This window comes from Sorex araneus, chromosome 2 (genome assembly GCF_027595985.1).
Source record: "Sorex araneus isolate mSorAra2 chromosome 2, mSorAra2.pri, whole genome shotgun sequence".
NCBI classification, from domain to species: domain Eukaryota; kingdom Metazoa; phylum Chordata; class Mammalia; order Eulipotyphla; family Soricidae; genus Sorex; species Sorex araneus.
Genome location: NC_073303.1, coordinates 311,014,247 through 311,034,334, shown reverse-complemented (window position 1 = coordinate 311,034,334; position 20,088 = coordinate 311,014,247). Strand labels below are relative to the sequence as shown.

The following is a 20,088-nucleotide window of genomic DNA, read 5'->3' as shown; positions in this document are numbered from 1 at the left end:
AAGAATTTGCTATCATAAATTTGCTGGATCTTCTAGAATTCTAAAGAAAGACTGCCCAATACTGCTACTTGGTATTCATACCTTTTGGTGCTTGGCTGCAGCTGTGGTGTCATCATACTATAGGAGGCCCTGTCTGCTACTGGTCCTTGGAAGTGGGGAAAAGCCCTTGCTCCAAAATAGATACAGTATCCATCATCCTGCATCTATCTGCCTGTTCTCAGTAGTTGATCAGGTTCTAGCCAGCCAGAAGAACATCTCACTATTTCCAGGTCTGTTTTTTGTCTGAACGTTCAGTCATTTAACTGAGACCAGAATGTGTTCATGAAAATGAGTACAAACGGAAGAGGTTGGCTTTGGTTTTTATTTACCTGAAGTCACAACTGTCAACCAGCACTCCTATTGGCTACTAGTGTTTCTGCTTTCTCGTTGGGATTCAGATGCTTCTGTTTGAATGGCAGGAGATCCCTGTCTCAGTCACAGGTTGAGGGGAAAAGTGTGGGAACAGCTGTGTGTATGTTAAAGCCACAATGCTGACCTGGGTGCCATTTCTGTACTGACAGTGTGGGGTGGTGGCTTTTGGGCTCCTTGCCGACTGACAGGAGGGCTCAGTATGGTGTTTCTTTATGTCAGCCCTGTGCTCAACCAGATATGACACTGGAAAATTGGATTCCTTGCCAAGTTTAAAACTTTGACCTACAACTTTCTATATCCCTCTTTCTCAGTGAAAATACATACCTTACCTGTATCCATGGTGGTTTTATTGTCTACATTCTGTTTCTTGAGCATCTTTGAACTCACTAATTTATTCCTACCTTTTGTCTCTCCTATTTCCATCATTTTCTCTAGATTTTTATCCTATTTATTGAGCTCTTCACATCATGAAGGTCAGTGCTCAGGAATCACTCTTGTCAGTGCTTGAGGCCATGCAGTGTTAGGGACTGAACCCAAGGCTCCTGTATGCAAAGCGTCTAACTAAAGGCCTTTTGAACTAGCTCTCCAATAATATTTTCTTCATTTACTTTTTCTTTTCTTTTTCTTTTCTTTTCTTTCCTTTTCTTTTTTCTTTTCTTTCCTTTTCCCTTATTTTCTTTTTTGCCACATTCTAATGGTTCTCAAGGCTAATTCCTGGCTCTGCACTCAGGAATAATTCCTGGTGGTGCTAGGGTACTAGGGGCTTACACTCAGGTTGCCTGCATACTTTCACTCTGGTCCCTCTCCAATAATTTTATTTTAATTGAATCACCTTGAGATATATAGTTACAAAGTTGTTCATGATAGGGTTTCAATCATGCAATGTTCAAAATCTATTGCTTCACCAGTGTACACTTCCCACCAACAATGGCCCACCTCCTGTACCCCGCCCCCAGCCTGCCTTTGTAGCAGACACTGTGTTTCTCTCTCTCTCTCTCTCTCTCTCTCTCTCTCTCGCCCTCTCACTCTCTCACTCTCTCTTTCTCTTTCATTTTAGGCACTGGGTTTTGTAGTATTGATAATGAAAGGTTATCATATATATATATATCACTTTACCTACTTTCAGCACTCAGCTCATGTTGAGAGTGAATCAGAATTTTTAATATCAAGTAATCTTTTATTTTCCTGTTTACAATTTCACTTTTTACCACCATTTCCTTATTGACTTTATTATCCCACTAATCACTTTCCTCAATTTTGTTGTATCTGATCCAATTTTCTGAGTGTTTTGTATAATTTTTAACTAGCTTCTAATTTTTCTTCTACCTCTTCCATTCTATAGAATTTTGAATAATGATAGGGAGATATAATTTTCCTTGTTTTTGTGATCAGGCTTGGAGAGTTGTTATCTACTTGTGTTAGCATATTCTTGAGCAGCTTCATGTGGTTATGTCTTCTATTTCTGAGTCTGCTCATTTGGTGTTTTAAATTTCTCTGTTATTTTAGATTTCTTCTACCTATATTAACCTATAAGTAAGTTTCAATACCTCAAGTCTTGTAGGTATTATAGCATTTAGGGCACATCTCTAGCATGCACCCAACCAAGGTTAAATTCTAAACACATATGGATCTCCCAGGCATCACTGAGTACAGCTATGGAGGCTGGTATTTATACCCTGGTGATTTGCTTAGCTCTTTCAAGACAGGGGCTGATCATCATTTCTTTGTGCTTTGCGAGGAACTGGTGACTTAATCAAATGAGGATTGATGATGGAATCCTTATGCCTTCTGAGAACCACTTTGGATAATCCCTCCCTCCTAAGAGACTTGTACTACCAGTGTCTTTCAATTGGATGGTGCTTTATTTGATTTAGTTGTATTCTTCTAGTTTGATTTTATTTGGTCTTAAATTTGTTCACTTTGTGACAACCTCATGATGACAGGGGGCTACTTGCCAGCTTCATATTTTGACCATTTCTGCCATTGCTCAGGGACCAAGTGATGCTGGTGATACAACCCAGAATCATTCATGTTCATCATGCACATAACACTACAGAGCTATTTCCCCACATTGATTTTAATTTTATTTTGAGTTTTGTTCTGGCGTCTGTAGGAACTTTAGGAGTTTCCCCACAGTTGCCCTTTGAGGAGGGTGTTGGTAGGTACTAGAGAGTCTCCTCGTTTTGGAAATGTATGGGAGACAGAAGCTTGGTTTGTGTTTGTGACACCAGAGATTCTCTTCTTGAAAGAATCCAAATCTCAGATTCTATATGCTGTAATGATTGTCTATGAATGGTGCACTTCCTAAGGCCAATTCTCTTGAGGAGGGATGTATGTGGGATGGTTGCCTAGAGATCTTTCTCTGTTTTTCCAGTTGCTAAGACTCAGTGTGTATTTAGTACCCAGGCCCTCTGTATGGGCTTAACCAAGGACAAAGAGTGCATTCTTCCATGGTGCTTTGCTGCGTTCCTCCTCAGAGCCTTTAGCTGAATCAACTGCCTTCTTGCTGTGTCTCCTGTCTTGAACTATTATCTTCGTCCACCATCTATTCAATGAAGTCTAAATCCCTCCGTGTTTTCTTGTTTGTTTGTTATTTTTTTGGTGGACTATTCTGATGACTAGCATGCAGAGATTGTCTCCATTTTACCCCAGGTGGCCAAAGTCAGTGTCCAGGTCTTCTAGCAAATGTATAGCTCTTTGGAATGAAGCAAGGGTCTTCTCTATCTGAAATATTCATTTCAAAATGTATATGTAGCCTGAGTTTTAAAAATAAAATGATGTATCATAAGATGGCTTTGTAGGAAACAAATTTTGAAATAATGAGATTAATGTGTATGAATGTTATTAAGGGGGCCTTTAGAATCAATAACCATCAAAAGGAAACAGAAATAGGCAGAATTCAAAAACATAGGGAATAATGTAACCACATACACACAAATCTTCAGAGGATTTCCTGGGATGTTCTGAAACTGAGATAGCCCTTTGAAGTTGTGTGAACACGGAGTCTCAAGTTGGGCTTTTATGGATGATCCAGTCATTTGATCAGGAGTGTACTCCAATGGAGGCATACATAAAAGAATATCTTTTGTGAAGGCAGTTTCCAAAGAAAAATGGTAGTTCCAGGCTATATACTGGTAGTGTTCCAGGTACTCTGGGTATTAGTCCTGTATACCTGCTTGTTTTGGAGGATATGGGTGGCATACTATAGTGCCCACTACACTATGCTAATGCATGCAGAGTTTGACATGGTTATGAATCTATTTCAAGCTGTTTTGAGCTGAGGCTCACTCACAGATCTGGCACACAAAACCGTTGAGCAGATGCTGCATTCTTTTACTCTTTGCTTCCATGACATTTTAGGTTTCTTTGCATATTTAAAAGACCAACCAGTGATGTGCTTTGTTTTCTGAACTTTTATATGTTACAAATCAACATGAAGCTTGAAGTGATTTAACTGACAATTTATCTGCTATATTGTTCTCTATATGTGGTTCTAAAAAATATTTGGCATATCTTAATATAGTTTCTTTTTTGACCTTGTATAATTTGAATGGACACTTTTAATTAGAGCCTGCAAATTTTTCTAAATGTGCCATATGGTTTGCATAAATGATTGAGAATAGAAGGAAGGATAATTATTGTCTGTGGAATAGCTCAAAGAATGTTCAACTAGCCAACTATCAATTGTGATTCAGATGTAAAAGACAAACTGAAAGCACAGTAATCATTTTGTATTGTAAGAATTCTTTTCTTTTTTTTTCTATAGAATTCGTGGATAAAACCTGAATTATAGTAATAGCTTCATCTCAAAATCACTTTCATATTTTATAATGATCGTAAGGACCTTACTCTCATAAATATCTAACAGTTACTGAGAAAATACTGTAAGTCTTCAAAGAAAGTTATATGTTCTATGATTATATTAAAATTTTAAAACCTTTCAAATATAGATACAAGTCTTAAATTCAGATTTTGAAATGTGGTTGATGGCCTTTTTTTAACCCAAAGAGAGCCCTGAGAAAGGCATAATTGTAACAATGTGATTGTTAATTCATAAATGGAATTTAATAACCAGATACCTCTCGTGATTTCAGTTGTCATTTGAGAAGATGTAATGCATATAACATAACACATGTGATAAAAAAGTTATTAATTTTTATTATACTATGCATACATAATAAATATACAACAAAATTCTTTCTTTACTAACAGTTTTTGCCCTTAGTGTTCACTCATCTCTACCTAGGCTTAATTACTAGTGCGAGTTCTGTGTGCCTCTTTGATAGTTTCAGACACATCACTATCATGTGATATTTGCGGATCGGGGGCCTCTGTCTCTCAGCATAGACATATATTCATGCCAGCAAATTTAGAAGAAACATTATGTAAAGCTGTTGCTTAATATTCCAAAGAATTAGACATCTAAAATCAGGTAAATAAGGGGCTGGAGCGATAGCACAGCGAGTAGGGCGTTTGCCTTACACACAGGCGACCTGAGTTTGATTCCCAGCATCTCATATGATCCCCTGAGTACCGCCAGGACTAATTCCTGAGTGCAGAGCCAGGAGTAACCCCTGTGCATCACCGGGTGTGACCCAAAGCTAAAAAAAAATCAGGTAAATGAGTACTTTTTAATGAATTTATTTTAATGTAAACAAAAGTCATAACATAATTCTAGAGTTGAATTTGATTAGATAATAAAGTTCCAATATTAAAATTAATCAGTATAAAACTCAATTTTGTGTGAAAATTGTGATATCTCATCACAGGGTTATTAAGTTCTTATCTAAGTATTTACCAAGCTGTTTGTTTCTAGTTGAGTCTCCTGTTTTATTATTTTTGTTTGTTGAGTTTAATTGACTTCTGTTATTTTCCCATCTTATTTGTGTGCTCCTCCTGAAATTCAGTATTGAGGAAGTAGGAGGTGACCAGAGACTTCAGCATCCATAGTTTGTGATACCAAAATATTTGAAATGGCAGTGGCTGTGGGAGGTGGGCATGCTGCTCGACTTCAAAGAAATAAGTTTTGGGGTTGGGAAGGACAGCGATTGTGAACTTTCAAAGATATCTTTATTTTATTTTTTCCACTACATAATTTTATTAAGCAGTTAGATAAAATTTATTTCCTTCCAAGATATATATGGAATTTTTTTCATATTTTGTTCTTTAAATTTTTCAAAATATTAGATGCTACACTCTCAGATATTTGTTAAGTTAGAAAGTTAATTCTAAAGAAACTTATTTATCTTATTAAAAACAAATATTTCCATATGTTCTTTTCCTCTGAAGCATCATATTCTATACTATTCTCTGAGAATGAAAGATCTTCCCTAGTATTATAGAATATGTAGTGAAAACTGTCATGCTTTTCATTAACAGGTACAATCCTTTAAATTGAAGCCTAGCTCTTTATTAAGCTTATATTTGAGTGAAACTTTCTATTTTTAAGTCACACATTATAAAAATCTGAACAACTGTAGCACATTTTTCAAATTTCTAATCAATGTCCATTCAGCCAGAGCAATGCCTGCTTCATAAGCTAAATTAGAATGCCTTCTTGTACCTGATAATTCTTGGTGCAGCCTCTTGAGCATCAAGTGAAAATTTCAAGAGAATCCGTCTCTCGATAAATTTAGTGTTATCAACCTGAATCCAGACAGTTTTTGCTTCTCTTTGAATGTTACAAGCCTCTACTTTTCCATTTCTTTCATTTGCACTCCTTTTGTTGATCCACAAAATCATGTACAGAACAGCAGTGGGAGAAAAAGCATAGCATCTTCCCCTCTGGAGAAGCCCATTTCTCTCTTGAATAGACACACACACATAATAAAAAATGATTCGTTCTTATTATACTATGCATGCATAATAAAGATAAAACAGAATTCTTTCCATACAAACACTTTTTGCCCTTTGTTCTCACTCATCTTTTTACCTAGGCGTAGTTACTACTGTGAGTTCTGTGTGCCTCTTTGAAAGTTTCAGACACATCACTATCATGTGATATTTGTGGTTCAGGGGCCTGTCTCTCTTCCTGTCTCTCAAACTAGACATTTTTATGCCAGCAAATTTAGAAGAAACATTTTGTAAAGCTGTTGCTTAATATTCTAAAGAATTAGACATCTAAAATCAGGTGAATGAGTACTTTTTCATGAATTTGTATTTTTGTTTGTTTTGTTTTGTTCTGCTTTTTGGGTCACACCCAGCGATACTCAGGGGTTACTCCTATCTCTGCACTAGGAATGATTCCTGGCAAAGCTTGGGAGGCCATATGGGATGCCAGAGATTAACCCTCATTGACCGAGTGCAAGGCAAATGCCCTACCTGCTGAACTATCACTCCGGCCCCTGAATTTATTTTAATATAGACAAAAATCATCTCACATTTCTCTAAATTTCTTTCAATAAAAATGGTTTTCTTTACTAAAAATTGAAAAAGATATAAAGACCTTTATATAAAAGATATAAAGACTACTAACACATTTCTGCCCTTAAAATTGTATTTTTCTTTGTCATTCCTCATTGATAAATTTATTTTTGTCTTGTTTGCCAGTTCCCCAAACTCTTAAATAATACACCTGAAATATTTTTCTCACACTGTCATGTCAGGTGCTAATGGACTTTTTTTTTCCCTTGGCTTTTTGGGTCACACTCTACGATGCATAGGGTTTACTCCTGGTTCATGCACTCAGAATTACTCCTGGCGGTGCTCAGGGGACCATATGGGATGCTGGGAATCGGACCCGAATCGGACCCGGGTCAGCTGCGTGCAAGGCAAACACCCTACTTGCTGTGCTATTGCTCCAGCCCTCAACTATTTTCTTTTTAAGTTAAATATATTCTCTAGGGTGAATAGTCAAAGATAAGTCCTTTCTGTAAAATTTGTTGGAATATTTCTATTATTGGTCAGTTATTGTCTTGACACTATTGTCATTATATGCCCCTTTATATTATTTCATACCAGATATTTATGTTAAACAAGTTACTGAATTTCTTATAAGAGTAGTTTATTTTTATTAATATATATTATAATTCGAACTGAAGTGATAGCACAGCAGGTAGGGCATTTGCCTTGCACGCAGCCAACCCAGGTTCAATTCCTCTGTCCCTATCAGAGTGCCCAGCAAGCAGCCCAGAGTATCTTGCCTGCATGGCAGAGCCTGGCAAGCTACCCATAGCGTATTTGATATGCCAAAAACAGTAACAAGAAGTCTCACAAAGGAGACATTATTGGTGCCCACTCCAGCAAATCAATGAACAATGGGACAACAGTGCAGTGCAGTAGAGGATGTTAAGCTTTCAGGTTGTGGGAAAGAGAGAGATTGTGTTTTGCACAGGGCAAAGAATGAGCTGGAAGGGCTGTATGACCACCTCTCAAAAAATTAGAAATTGAGCTCCGATTTGACCCAGCAATACCACTTCTGGGAATATATCCTGGAGATGCAAAAAAAGTATAGTAGAAATGACTATCTGCACTTATATGTAAAGACACTGTTTACAATAGCCAGAATCTGGAAAAAACCCGAGTGCCTGAGAACAGATGACTAGTTAAAGAAACTTTGGTATATATGCACAATGGAATACTATGCAGCTGTTAGAAAAGATAAAGTCTTGAAATTTGCATATAGGTGGATCAACATGGAAAGTATCATGTTTAGTGAAATGAGTCAGAAAGAGAGGGACAGACATAGAAAGATTGCCCTCATTTTCGGAATATAAAGTAACAGAATGGAGTCTAACACTCAAGAACAGTAGAGATAAGTACCAGGAGTATTGCTACACAGCTTAGAAGCTGGCCTTGAATGCTGGGGGAAAAGGCAGCTTAGATAGAGAAAGGACTACCAAATAAAAGGGTGCTAGGAGGGCCTGTTTGGGATGGGAGATGTGGGATGAAAGTAGACTATAGACTGAACATGATGTCCACTTAATACCTCTACTGCAAACCACAAAACTCAAAAGGAGAGAGAGAGAGCAAAAGGGAATCTCCTGCCACAGAAGCAAGGTGGGGTGTTGGGAGGGATGCAGGGACCATTGGTGGTGGAAAATGGGCACTGGTGGAGGGATGGGCACTCGACCACTGTGTAACTGAAATCCAAGCACGAAAGTCTATAACTGTACCTCATGATGATTCACTAATAATTTTTTTTAAAAAAGAATGATAAACCTGAAACCTTTGTAACTTTCCACATGGTGATTCAATAAAAGGAAAAAAAAGAAAAAAGAATGAGCTAGCACATGGAGTTAGCATAGAACTTCAAACCTTTAGTGCATAAAGCAAAGAATTTAGGTACTGAAGAAGGTCATAGCTAGAGTAGAGTTGGCCTAGAGTTAGATGTCAGGATTTGCACTATAAGCATCAGGGACAAATCTTGAAAATTAATAACTTACATAAGGGACTGATAGCTTTCCAGTCTGTAAGAGAACACACAAACACAAGAGAAATTTATTAAAATATATAGCAGAAAGACAATTATACCAATGCATATGATTTTCATGACAGACATAAATATTTCACACTTCTCTGTAGACTTTGTAATCTGTCCAGCCATGGACCATGTGACATTTTTGTTTATTAATATACATATGTATGCATATATATATTAGTTATTAATAAGACATTTCTGAGGAAATAATTGCAGGGGCACAAAAACTCCTTAGTTCATCCTTAAATATAAAAACAAAGGGTTCCTAAATTGCATTTTAGTATATCTGCAGGTTTTAAACAAAGAAAATGTAAAATGTGCATAGGGATTTGTTCTTTTTAGGGATTTTAAATATAGTTGGCTCAGCAATCTTTGTGAATAGACAGTTCATGGTTTGAATTTAACTCATTGATACTTAATATATAAGAGTTAATAAATCTGAGATACTTTTAAACAGTATAACAACAGTTTACATGTAAACTATTTTAAAATAATAAAAGTCATACTTTATCACAGATTAAGACACTACATGAAAATAGAATACAATTATTTTAATGTATTTTAATTAAGTACTTAGGTGATAGAAAATACAGAGATGCACTTTAGGTTAAATTAATTTTTCTTGTAAGTTTGGTTGAAAGTGTAGCACTGTAGCACTGTCATCCTGTTGCTCATTGATTTGCTTGAGTGGGCACCAGTAACGTCTCCATTGTGATATTTGTTACTGTTTTTGCCATATCGAATACGCCACAGGTAGCTTGCCAGGCTCTGCTGTCGGGCAGGATACTCTTGGCAGCTTGCCAGGTTCTCTGAGACGGACAGAAGAATTGAACCCAGAATGGCCACATACAATGCAAATGCCCTAACTGCTGTGCTATCACTTCAGTTTAAAGCTATGACCAAAAAAAGAACCAAAACGTGTTATTCTGTTTTTAGTGTGATGCTTTATAATAAAATCTCTTCTGTTTTGGTGAAAAATCAGACAAGGAGTCAGTGAGGGAAAGAGCAGGAGAATGAATTTTAAGCAGATATTTTATCCCAAAAAGTATGGCAGAAACAAACATACAACTTTTATTTCCAGAAATAATAAAGTACAAGTTAAAGGAGGGTATGTTTTTTAATAAAAATGTTGCATTGTTGTATTTGTACCTTTTGTTTATAACATTTTGTGTATTAGTATACATTTTTCTGATGGAAAATTATATTTATTAATGTACTTTTTCTCAAATGTTTCATAATGAGTAATTTTACATAAATGAAAAGGGGCAAGTAGGAGGAGAAGAAAAAAGTAGGAGGCAGAACATTTTATAATCTATAAAATAAAGGATAACACTGAAAGCCCTGTGCAGCTGAGATAGTTCATCAAAGTCTGAATAGCCATTTGTTCATAAAGCTGATGAAAACTCCTACGGTGTGTAGGTGTTTGGATTACTTTATCTTTTTATGTTCCTTTCAAATTCTGCAATTGAAAAAAATCAGTTATTACTAGAATATTAACACAAAACATTTAATTGAAAGTAGAGGGTGACATTTACAATGACATATAATTTAACTGTATTTACAAAAAACCCTCAAAGTCTTGCATTATAAAGAATAACTTCATGCCTCCTATAACTTTGTTCAAGTTCAATTTGGCAGTGCTTATAGGGCAGGGAAGTGACAGCAGCACTGTATCTCTTAGTTCCAAGATGGGAACTCTGTAATCAGGAAACCAAACATTTTTAAAAACGTTCTGTACATGTAAAATTAATTGGTACTAGAATCATCCAAAGTCAGTGAGATTTTTCTTAGACTCAGTTTTACTGGACTCATACATCTCTTTCATTTGCATTTAGTAATTAATGTTGTAAATTACCAAATAGCATTGAGTATAGTTAGGTATATGTCAAAGCTGTTTGTTGTAAGTGCTGTGCATATGATTTATTTTCATTAATTACTCCTCTGTCACGCAGTAAGACTGGGCTGACAATATATATATCAAAATAGAAGAACCTTGTCATACTATAGTTATCCAGGTTGACATTGGGTCATGTAATAGATGAGGAAGCAATATCTACCAAAGCATGACCTTGGCAGCCTTGTTTTCAATAAGGAAGAAAAAGTAAGTTATGAAAAAAATTAAAGAAATACACATATCTAAAGGTTAACTTAATATCAATATTCTTTGCTGAAGTAGAAGGCCCAAATAACTTTTAAGTTTATAATAGTCCTTTCAGACCTCATTTTAGTTGGTTTTTCAGTAGTATTTATCATGTTTTTCATACCCTTTTAAAATATGTTTAAAGGTTGTTACTCTATGGGTTCCAGGATTCTGAACTTAATATCTTCCTTTCATCTTCCTTCACTTCCCTTTTTCATTCTATTTGTTGAAGTGTCTTCTACCAGATATTCAATACAATTAATAATTTATTAAATTTATTCAGATTAAAATATCTTTTGCATATACTATTTAATATGTTTGGCATAAACTATTTAAGGCATGAAATTAACTATTAGAAACAATGTAATAGTAAAACATACTCCATCTCACTCACTGTCACTGTCACTGTCATTCATGGATTTGTTCTAGTGGGCACCAGTAATGTCTCTCATTGTGAGACTTATTGTTACTGTTTTTGGCATATCCAATATTCCATGGGTAGCTTGCCAGGCTTTGCCATGCGGGTGTGATACTCTCGGTAGTTTGCCAGGCTCTCTGAGAGGGGCGGAGGAATCGAACACGGGTCAACTGCGTGCATCTCAGTCAGTCATGGATTTAATAATACACTAAAACCATTGCTTCCATAGGTCAGGGGTTTAAGGAAATCCTTTACTAACAATTTCAAGGCCTTTAAGCATTCCACAGCACAGGTAAAACAAGAAGAAAGTAGGTAGGGACGGAGGAATCGAACCCAGGTTGGCCACATGCAAGGCAAACGCCCTACCCGCTGCGCTATCACTGCAGCCCAAAGATTCACTAATGAAGTTAAAATATCTACTACAAAAAAATTCATACTTATGCATTGCAATTTCTTTAGAAGGATGAAATATGTATTCCAAAAATTCCAGTGTAAATGCTGAATTTCTGCTTGAATCACCTGTGAACTAGTTCACTATTCCTGAGAAAACCATATTATAATTAAGAGATTGCTGGTCCAATTACTATGGTCATACTGAGAACTGTATTAAAAAGCAAATATAAAATAATCTTACTCTGTTCAACACTAATACACATACATGCACACATATATGTGCATTATATATGTGTATATGTATATATAATGCACATATGTGTATACATATATGTGTATATATATAAACAAATTTGTTCTTTGAAACAAAAGTGTATAATTGTTTTCTCAGGGAACTTTTATTATTTTAGTACATAATTATTGCAGATTCCATCGTATTTTATAAATAAGTGGGATGCAAATAAAATTAATAATGCTTCAGACTAAAAAATATTTTTGACAATTATGCAATGAAATACAGCATATAAAAATTAAATTAAATTATAATGTAAATTATTTTAAGCTATTGAATTCCGTGGCCATCTGGGGAAATAATTTGGAGGTAGATTCCAAAGAAATATTCCAAAAAAAGCTATTAAAATATAAAATAGTATACTGAGTTGGTTATTTTGCTATTTATGACATAACAGCCGTAAAATTCTTGGTTCATAACATAGTGTTAGAGCTGAAAATTTTAATTGCTTTATCACTATTCCCAGAAATATACTAAAGATTCCATTCACAAGGCAGAAGTTTTTATAGGGATCTAACATCAAGATATAACTCAAAGAATTTTTGGAGAAATAGTTTCTTCACATGATGCATGCTTGATAAAAACATTGTAATGTAACATTGACATTTCTGGTTTTAACTCTGTTGGCAGAATCTTGATAGAAAAGAAAATCACAGTGTCAGGTTCAGCCTGAGTATCTAATAGCATGACAGTTTAACCCAATTTACCATATGTCAGAGATATTCATCAGGAAAGAACTAAACTGCCTTTATGTTATATACAAATAAGTCATTTCATAGTAAGTAATGCCAAACATGTGTAAAAATATTAACTATTACTGAGTAATATTATGGAAAATAATGGTGATTAATTTTCTTAAGATTTGGCAAAGATTTAAAAAATATAGTAGGCATATAAGTAATATTTTTGTCAGAGTACTAATTTATATAGTTGGGCTTAACTGGCCTATGTTCGCTAAAAATATGCGGAAGTGAATCACATTATTACATATGTGATCCATGTGCCATTAATGGATTATTCATATTCCTACTAACCAAGTGTATGGTGCACAGGAAAGTTATTTCAGATTTGTCTTTGATCTTTTAGGATTTTAGTCTCCAGCCTCAAATCTTCTGAATCATTCTATGTAGATGGAAAACAATCTTTAGGATCAAAGCTAAAAAACGGCTTCATTGTATGTTCACTCTGACCATACATTTGAAATAGCTAGGTGTTTTTTTTAATGTATGACTCCCAGGTTTTACCCATACAAATTTAATCAAGGATGGAATCAAGTCATGTAAATTTTTTATTACTCATCAAATGATTCTTGCTGCCATATGAGAGCTATCAGGCATTCTCAATGTATAAATTCGGTGTATTATTCAAAGAAGGAAGGAAGGAAGGAAGGAAGGAAGGAAGGAAGGAAGGAAGGAAGGAAGGAAGGAAGGAAGGAAGGAAGGGAGGGAGGGAGGGAGGGAGGGAGGGAGGGAGGGAGGGAGGGAGGGAGGGAGGGAGGAAGGAAGATCTAGTCAATTACTTTTCATATGCTAAACTAGAAATTATTTATGTTTTTAAATTTTAGTGACTTTTCTCAGCCACCATGTGAATTGGGCCTTTAATGTTTCTACTTTTCCAGGACTATATTGGATTGGTAAATCAACAATAGGATGTTTTGCTATACAGATTAATTTAAAGGATATTTAACATTTGTTTTAAAACTTTATTCCATGTGCCAGCCTTTTTCTTCAACCGGACATACATATTAAACGTCAGATACTGAAGTTTTATGTCAGTTTACTTTGGAATTAGCCAATTTCTTCTGTATCTACCAATTCTCACTATTTATCTAAAAATGGTCCTTGTGATTCTAACCAAATGTTCTTATTCCTGAATACCCATGCTGCCTACTCCTTTATCATGCACTATTACATCCTGTTTTAATGTTTTTAGTTTACCATTTATTTCAATTACCTGTTTATTACTTGCAATTACTACATTTAATTGCAAACATTAGCCTTCCTTTATAAATCCAATGTATAAACCAGAAAGGAAGGGGAAAAATATAGCATATTGTACAATGTATGCTCTATTATATAGATGAGAAAATTTATTTTCAAAATGGCAACTTGACAGACTGTTTCCACTACCTAAAATGTTACTTTCCCATGAGGCTTTGTATTATTCCTTCAAATCTGAATGATGATATAGCTGGATAGAGTATTCTTGGTAAGGTGTTCATGTCATTGAATTTTTAATTTTGGCTATATCACATCATTATCTTTTGGCCTGAAGAGTCTCATTTTATATACTTGCTCTGAATCTTAAGATAGTTCCTCTGTAATAAATTGCTTATTTATCTTCCTGCTTTAAATATTCTCTTTATATTTGACATTTATCACTCTAATTATAATATTTCTTGGAGTTTTTATTTTGTTTCTGTTTTATCTGGGATCCTTCAGATCTTGAGGATCTGGGAGTATACACTACTCAACACTGGGAAATTCTTTTCTATGGATTTTTTGAACAGTTGTCCTTTGTAAAATTGATACTTCTACTCCTCTGAGACTTTGATAAGTCTTATCTTGTTTCTCGTGAACTCATTCAATGGTTATCTAGTATGCTGCTCATTTCTTTATAGACTTCCCCGCACCATCTCTTCTTTTCAAGAGGTTCCTGCTTTTTACCTTGGATCTCCTGATTTTTCCCCCAGCTGCTATTGCTCTGCTAAGGAGGCCTTCTTTTGAAGGCTTCAAATGAGTTTTTAATTTCAGCTCCCACACTCCAGTTCTGTCACTTAGATTATAATATTCTCATTTCCTCTAACAAATTTTCTTGTGCTTTATTCTCAGTACCATCACTTCCTTGAAGTCATTAAATGTCCTCATCGTGGTGTCACTAAATAATTATCTGAGTTATTACAGAACTGGTTGGTACAAGTAGAAGTAGCTATGCTTATCTGCACTCACTGAACATTGTGGGCTTCTAAGGGGTTAGACCCATTGTGTCTGCTTTGCTCCAGGTTAAATATTTATAGTTCATGCCATTGGGATCTCTCTGAAGGATTGGTTGAGTATTACTTCTTTCCTTCCTTACTGGTCCTCACTCAGTGGCGGAAATATAAGTGTGTGTATAGTGCAAGTTGTCATGCAGCTGCTTATATGATCACACAATTCAGGGTACAAGCAGCAGTAAGTGGAGTGTTGGATGTATGGATATGCAGTATATGTGACCTAAAGAGATGACAGAGGTTGTCATCAACATGGAGGCTGATGTGACCCAGGTGGGCGCGAGAGAATCCATGAGCAGGCGCTTTGGCAATAGTACAGCAGGCAGAGTGCTTGCTTTTAACACAGTCAATTCCAGTTCAATCCTCACCACCCTACATAGTCCTCTGAGCCCGCTAGGACTGATCACTGAGCAGAGTCAGAATTTGGCCCTGAACACAGCCAGTTATGGACCCAAAACAAAATAAAGAATCTGTAAGTTAGTAAATTTTTTATGTGGTAGCCAGAGATAGTGTAGGCATTAGAGTTCTTTCCTTTAGTGACATTGGCCCTAACAACTCACGGTCTCCCAAGCACTCCCAAGCACTCCACTGCTAGCAATAAGTGAGGCTCCCAACCCAATGTACTGAATCAAAGCTGCAAAGCATGAGATTTCTTTTGCAATGTATTATATTATTCAGATACAGTTTTTCATTATGATAAAAATATCATATAATTAAAGAAAAGTTTAATTAAGTTTTGCCTAAGTCAAATCCTCTAGATTTTATGACAATGCAAATATTGCAGATTAGTTTTTAGATTAAAATGTGCTATGATGAGACATTATAATACTATATCCTTTGTTATCTTCTCTAATAAGTATAATTACCTGTGAAATAATTTTCTTGAATGTAAAAGTAGTTGTCTATGATAATTTCTATGTTAGTGAAGAGTATTTGTCAGAATATTTTCCAGAACATCAGGGATTGTGGACATGGAAATTCAGAGATATCTTTTACTTTAGGCACATGATCTTCCATATAATATAAAATTCTATGCCTTTAATTTAATATTTGCTACAAGATGTATAATCCAAGTTTAAAAGATTTTAAAGAAAGTTTACAAGCTCTTATTACATTGATTATCTGAAAAGTTTTCTCTATATTTGTACTTACATATCTCTTGTGATTTTAGATAACTAACAACTGATTCAATTGAGTGCAAAAAATATATATTGTGAAAAATTGATGTCCTTTACAATGAATAGTTTATCTCTTTATTTCAACTGGTCATAAGGTATAGACAATTATTACTCACTGTTTTTTTTAATAAATAAACTTGAAGGTAAATTTGTTAAGTATTTTTAGAAAGTGAAATGGTGAATAAAGCAGTAAAACTGAATAAAAGCTGCAAATGTATTTATGTCATTTTAAGTATTCTAAAACATGATTTTATTTTCACTTCTGTGTTTCTACTCTGATGTTCGCCATAGCATGTACAAAGGAGATTCAAGGTCTTAATTCGATTCAAGGTCTTTGCTCGGCAGCCTCAGAGCAATAATAGTTGTTTATCTACTAGTGTGTTGCTCTAGATAGAACAGCTCATTGTAATTCTCCTCTCCACTTTTCCTTCCCTAAGGAAATATCTATATCTCAGATCTGTCTAATTAACCAGTGTGTGGAGAATAAAAAAAATTGTGAGATGATCCCTACATTCATCCTTGCTGAGTTTTCAAAAGCTCAATGAAGATTCTTTCTATATTTTCTTGTTGATACTGTGGAGCAAAATGCATCAAACAGCCAAAACTTTGTGGCAACTGAGACAGTACTTTTGTACAATATAACACATACTGCGTATCAAAGAAATATTGTGGCACTTCTTTGAAGCTGACATTGAAATGACATTGTAATCCCGGCCATCTGTCTTCCTCCTCTAGATGTCGATGAATGTGCGGTGGTGAATGGAGGCTGCCAGCAGCGCTGTATTAACACTCCGGGCACCTTCCACTGTGAATGTGATACTGGATACAGGCTCCATGCTGATGAACGCACCTGCATAAGTGAGTAAATATTAGAACCAGCTTGAAGTCATTTTCAATGAAAATCGACCTGCCCATGTTGGGGCAGGAAGAAAGGTTTTCTTATTGTAGAAGCATCTATTGAAGCTGACAACTTTCAATTATAATTCTCTTAGAATAAAAGATATATTTTGTTATTGAAAGATTAAAATTAAAAATGTTGGAAAGAAAATATAGAAATTGACATTCATGGCAAAATTTGAATTCCCAAATGGGTAAATGTTTCCATAGCACATCATCTCTCCTATATGCAATACAAATATATCAGAGATAGCAAAGAAAACATTATAGGCATTTAGAATTACCCTCTACAATGTTCACTTATTTTTTACCAGACTCAGTTATAAACTCTTAGTATTATAGCAACTTTCATAACATACTATATGCCAGTTTATTGATGCTAAAATATACTTAAAGTTGTACTCATTTTCTTAGATATCTTTTTAGGGCAGTGGTATTACTATTTGTTTTTAAATTAATTTTTGCTTGTTTGTGGATGACATGCAGTAGTGCAGAGGCGATGCTCCTGGCTCAGCACTCAGGGTTATTCCTGATGGTGCTCAGAGGATCATTTGGTGCTGAGGATAGAATTGGACTCCTGATACAAAGTGTGCTCAGCAAAACCTCGTTCTACATTCCCAGCCTAGGACTACTATTTTATACTTTCCTCTGATGTTTCTGAATTTTATGTTTTCTAAAATGAATGTGAACTTTTGTTACAGATAAATGAAGAGTAAACTTGAAAACACTATGTTCCCTATGCTATTAATAAATGCTGTTTATATTTTTGCTAAAGTAATTTTATAAAATATTTCTCTCTAAATGATGATCCTGCATTAACATCAAGATATGCTCTAAATTTGCCAGATTCCATCACAAATATTTTATTATTAGAATAGTACACTTTTACATATAGAAAATTTTAATCACTATTTAAATTTACATGGGGCTTACTAGCAAATTCATCTGCTCAAATTACTACTCAAATTATTATAGTAATATAAAATTATGCTACTTCAATTTAGCCAATTTCAGAGCATTTATTCCTCTCTTTCTTAAGATATCTTATAGGAAATGAGAGAAGCTAAGGGCAATGGGTAAAGATCTCTTAGCCACAGATCTAATAGTGATATCATAAATTGGGGATTCTGAGAAGAAAAAAATGCCAAGTTAAGCTATAAGTAGAAGCTATATATGTAACTAGATGTATCTAGTTACATCTATTGCAGTGTCATCTCCTGTCATATAGGATAGCAGCACATGCATATTTATCTAAAACAAATACCCACTTCTTTTTTCAGGATTGCTAGTTTTAGCAACAGAAACCCCTTTCCTGTTCATACTCCTAAGCTGAAAAATCTTCAGCTCGTGTTATCTTGAAACTGCCACTATAACTTCTCTTATGACAAAATGTTTAGGACCAACAGGACTATCACTAAGTTCATATTCAGTATTAATACTAGTGGGTAAACTTGTATGTCTGATATAAAGATATTTCTTGAAGTTATGATTGATATCATGTGTGCTATCTGCCCTTTCTAATAAGACAAAATTAAGTCTCTAACCAACTAAATTATATTTGCAGATATAATTAATTACTCTGGCAGTACTTTTTAATTTATTAATTAAACATTAAGCCCTTTCATTATTCCTCATGACCAGTCTCTTGAATTTTCTAACTTTGCTTTAATGATATGAGGTCAAAATGGAGTTGGATAAAAATATTACAATTTATCTTTTCTCTTTCTATTCCTTAAAAATGAATTTCTATCTTACAAATATAAGAACACCATGTTCTTCTACCAGCCCACATATGTAGATGTGAGGCAGAATTTTAATGGTGTACAGTGAATATATGCACATATATGAATAAAAATGCATGTGCATAAGCAGATCACTGTATAACTGTATCACTGTCATCCCATTGTTCATCGATTTGCTCGAGCGGGCATCAGTAACATCTCCATTCGTCCCAGTCCTGAGATTTTAGCAGCAGTCTCTTTCAGAGTCAGGGGAATTAGACCTCTTATTGTTACTGTTTTTGGCATATCAAATACGCCATGGGGAGCTTGCCAGTCTCTTCTGTGAAGGCAAGATACTCTCAGTAGCTTGGTAGGCTCTCTGAGAAGGATGGAGAATGTATTCAGAGAATACAAGCAAGTATTTTAAAACCAAACACATGTGTGCTGCTTTAGGCACATCAGTGGGCTAGACTACAAAAGGTGGCATGGCTACAAAGCTCCTTCCAGGAGCTTTGTTTGATATAGTCTCTGGATCTTGGCCATTGATGGGATTACATGGTGCCAGGCGCAGTTTGTGGGTGTGACTGCCAAGCTACTGGAAAATGGGGGGTCTGGGTGGAGGAGGCCCAGTCCCGATCCGAGCAGGCTTGGAGATCTCAGCCCCGGGTTCCGCATGCCTGGGTTCCTCTGCCAGTTCCTTCATGCATGAGGCTCCTCCAAGTGTGTGGCCTTGAGTATGGCTGTGGCTGGGTTCTGGAGGTTTTTGGCTGCCGGGGAGGTAATCTCAATTCGCCCTCCCTTCAAGGGGCCCCAGTGATGAAAAACTGGTGAAGGGGTAGCAGATTCTGCATCGACCTCTTCCAGGAGTTTTGTTTTATACAGTCTCGGATTTATTAAAGTTAGCATATAGAAAATGTAGTATCTATCCAATCAAATCTGTATTGGCTCTGACTGTTTCCCCAACTAAAGTTTTAAAGGGAGCAAATACAAATCAGAATTTGTACTTGCATAAACAGATAAGAGAATTAAATTAATGAGAAATAGCAATTTCATGACAGCAATCATTCTAAAGCATATAACTCCTCGAATGGCATTCCACAGAGGTAGTGGAATGAACCCAATACCTGACCTTTGTTGAGATTTTGTTGCCTTTCTCACACACATACTCTAACCTTGAATTTGAAGGATTGTATTAAGATTCGCATTTGAAAAAATTTTTAGCACTCTTGT

General features: G+C 35.4%; 1 protein-coding gene across 1 annotated transcript in view; it reads left to right on the top strand.

Annotated features, from left to right (window-relative positions):
* LOC101558722 (multiple epidermal growth factor-like domains protein 6) overlaps nucleotides 1-20,088 on the top strand; it is a 525,059-nt gene that overhangs the window by 248,461 nt on the left and 256,510 nt on the right. The window contains exon 4 of the mRNA XM_055124801.1: nucleotides 16,976-17,098. Within this exon, the coding sequence (XP_054980776.1) occupies nucleotides 16,976-17,098 (123 nt within the window). The remainder of the gene's footprint in view (nucleotides 1-16,975; nucleotides 17,099-20,088) is intronic.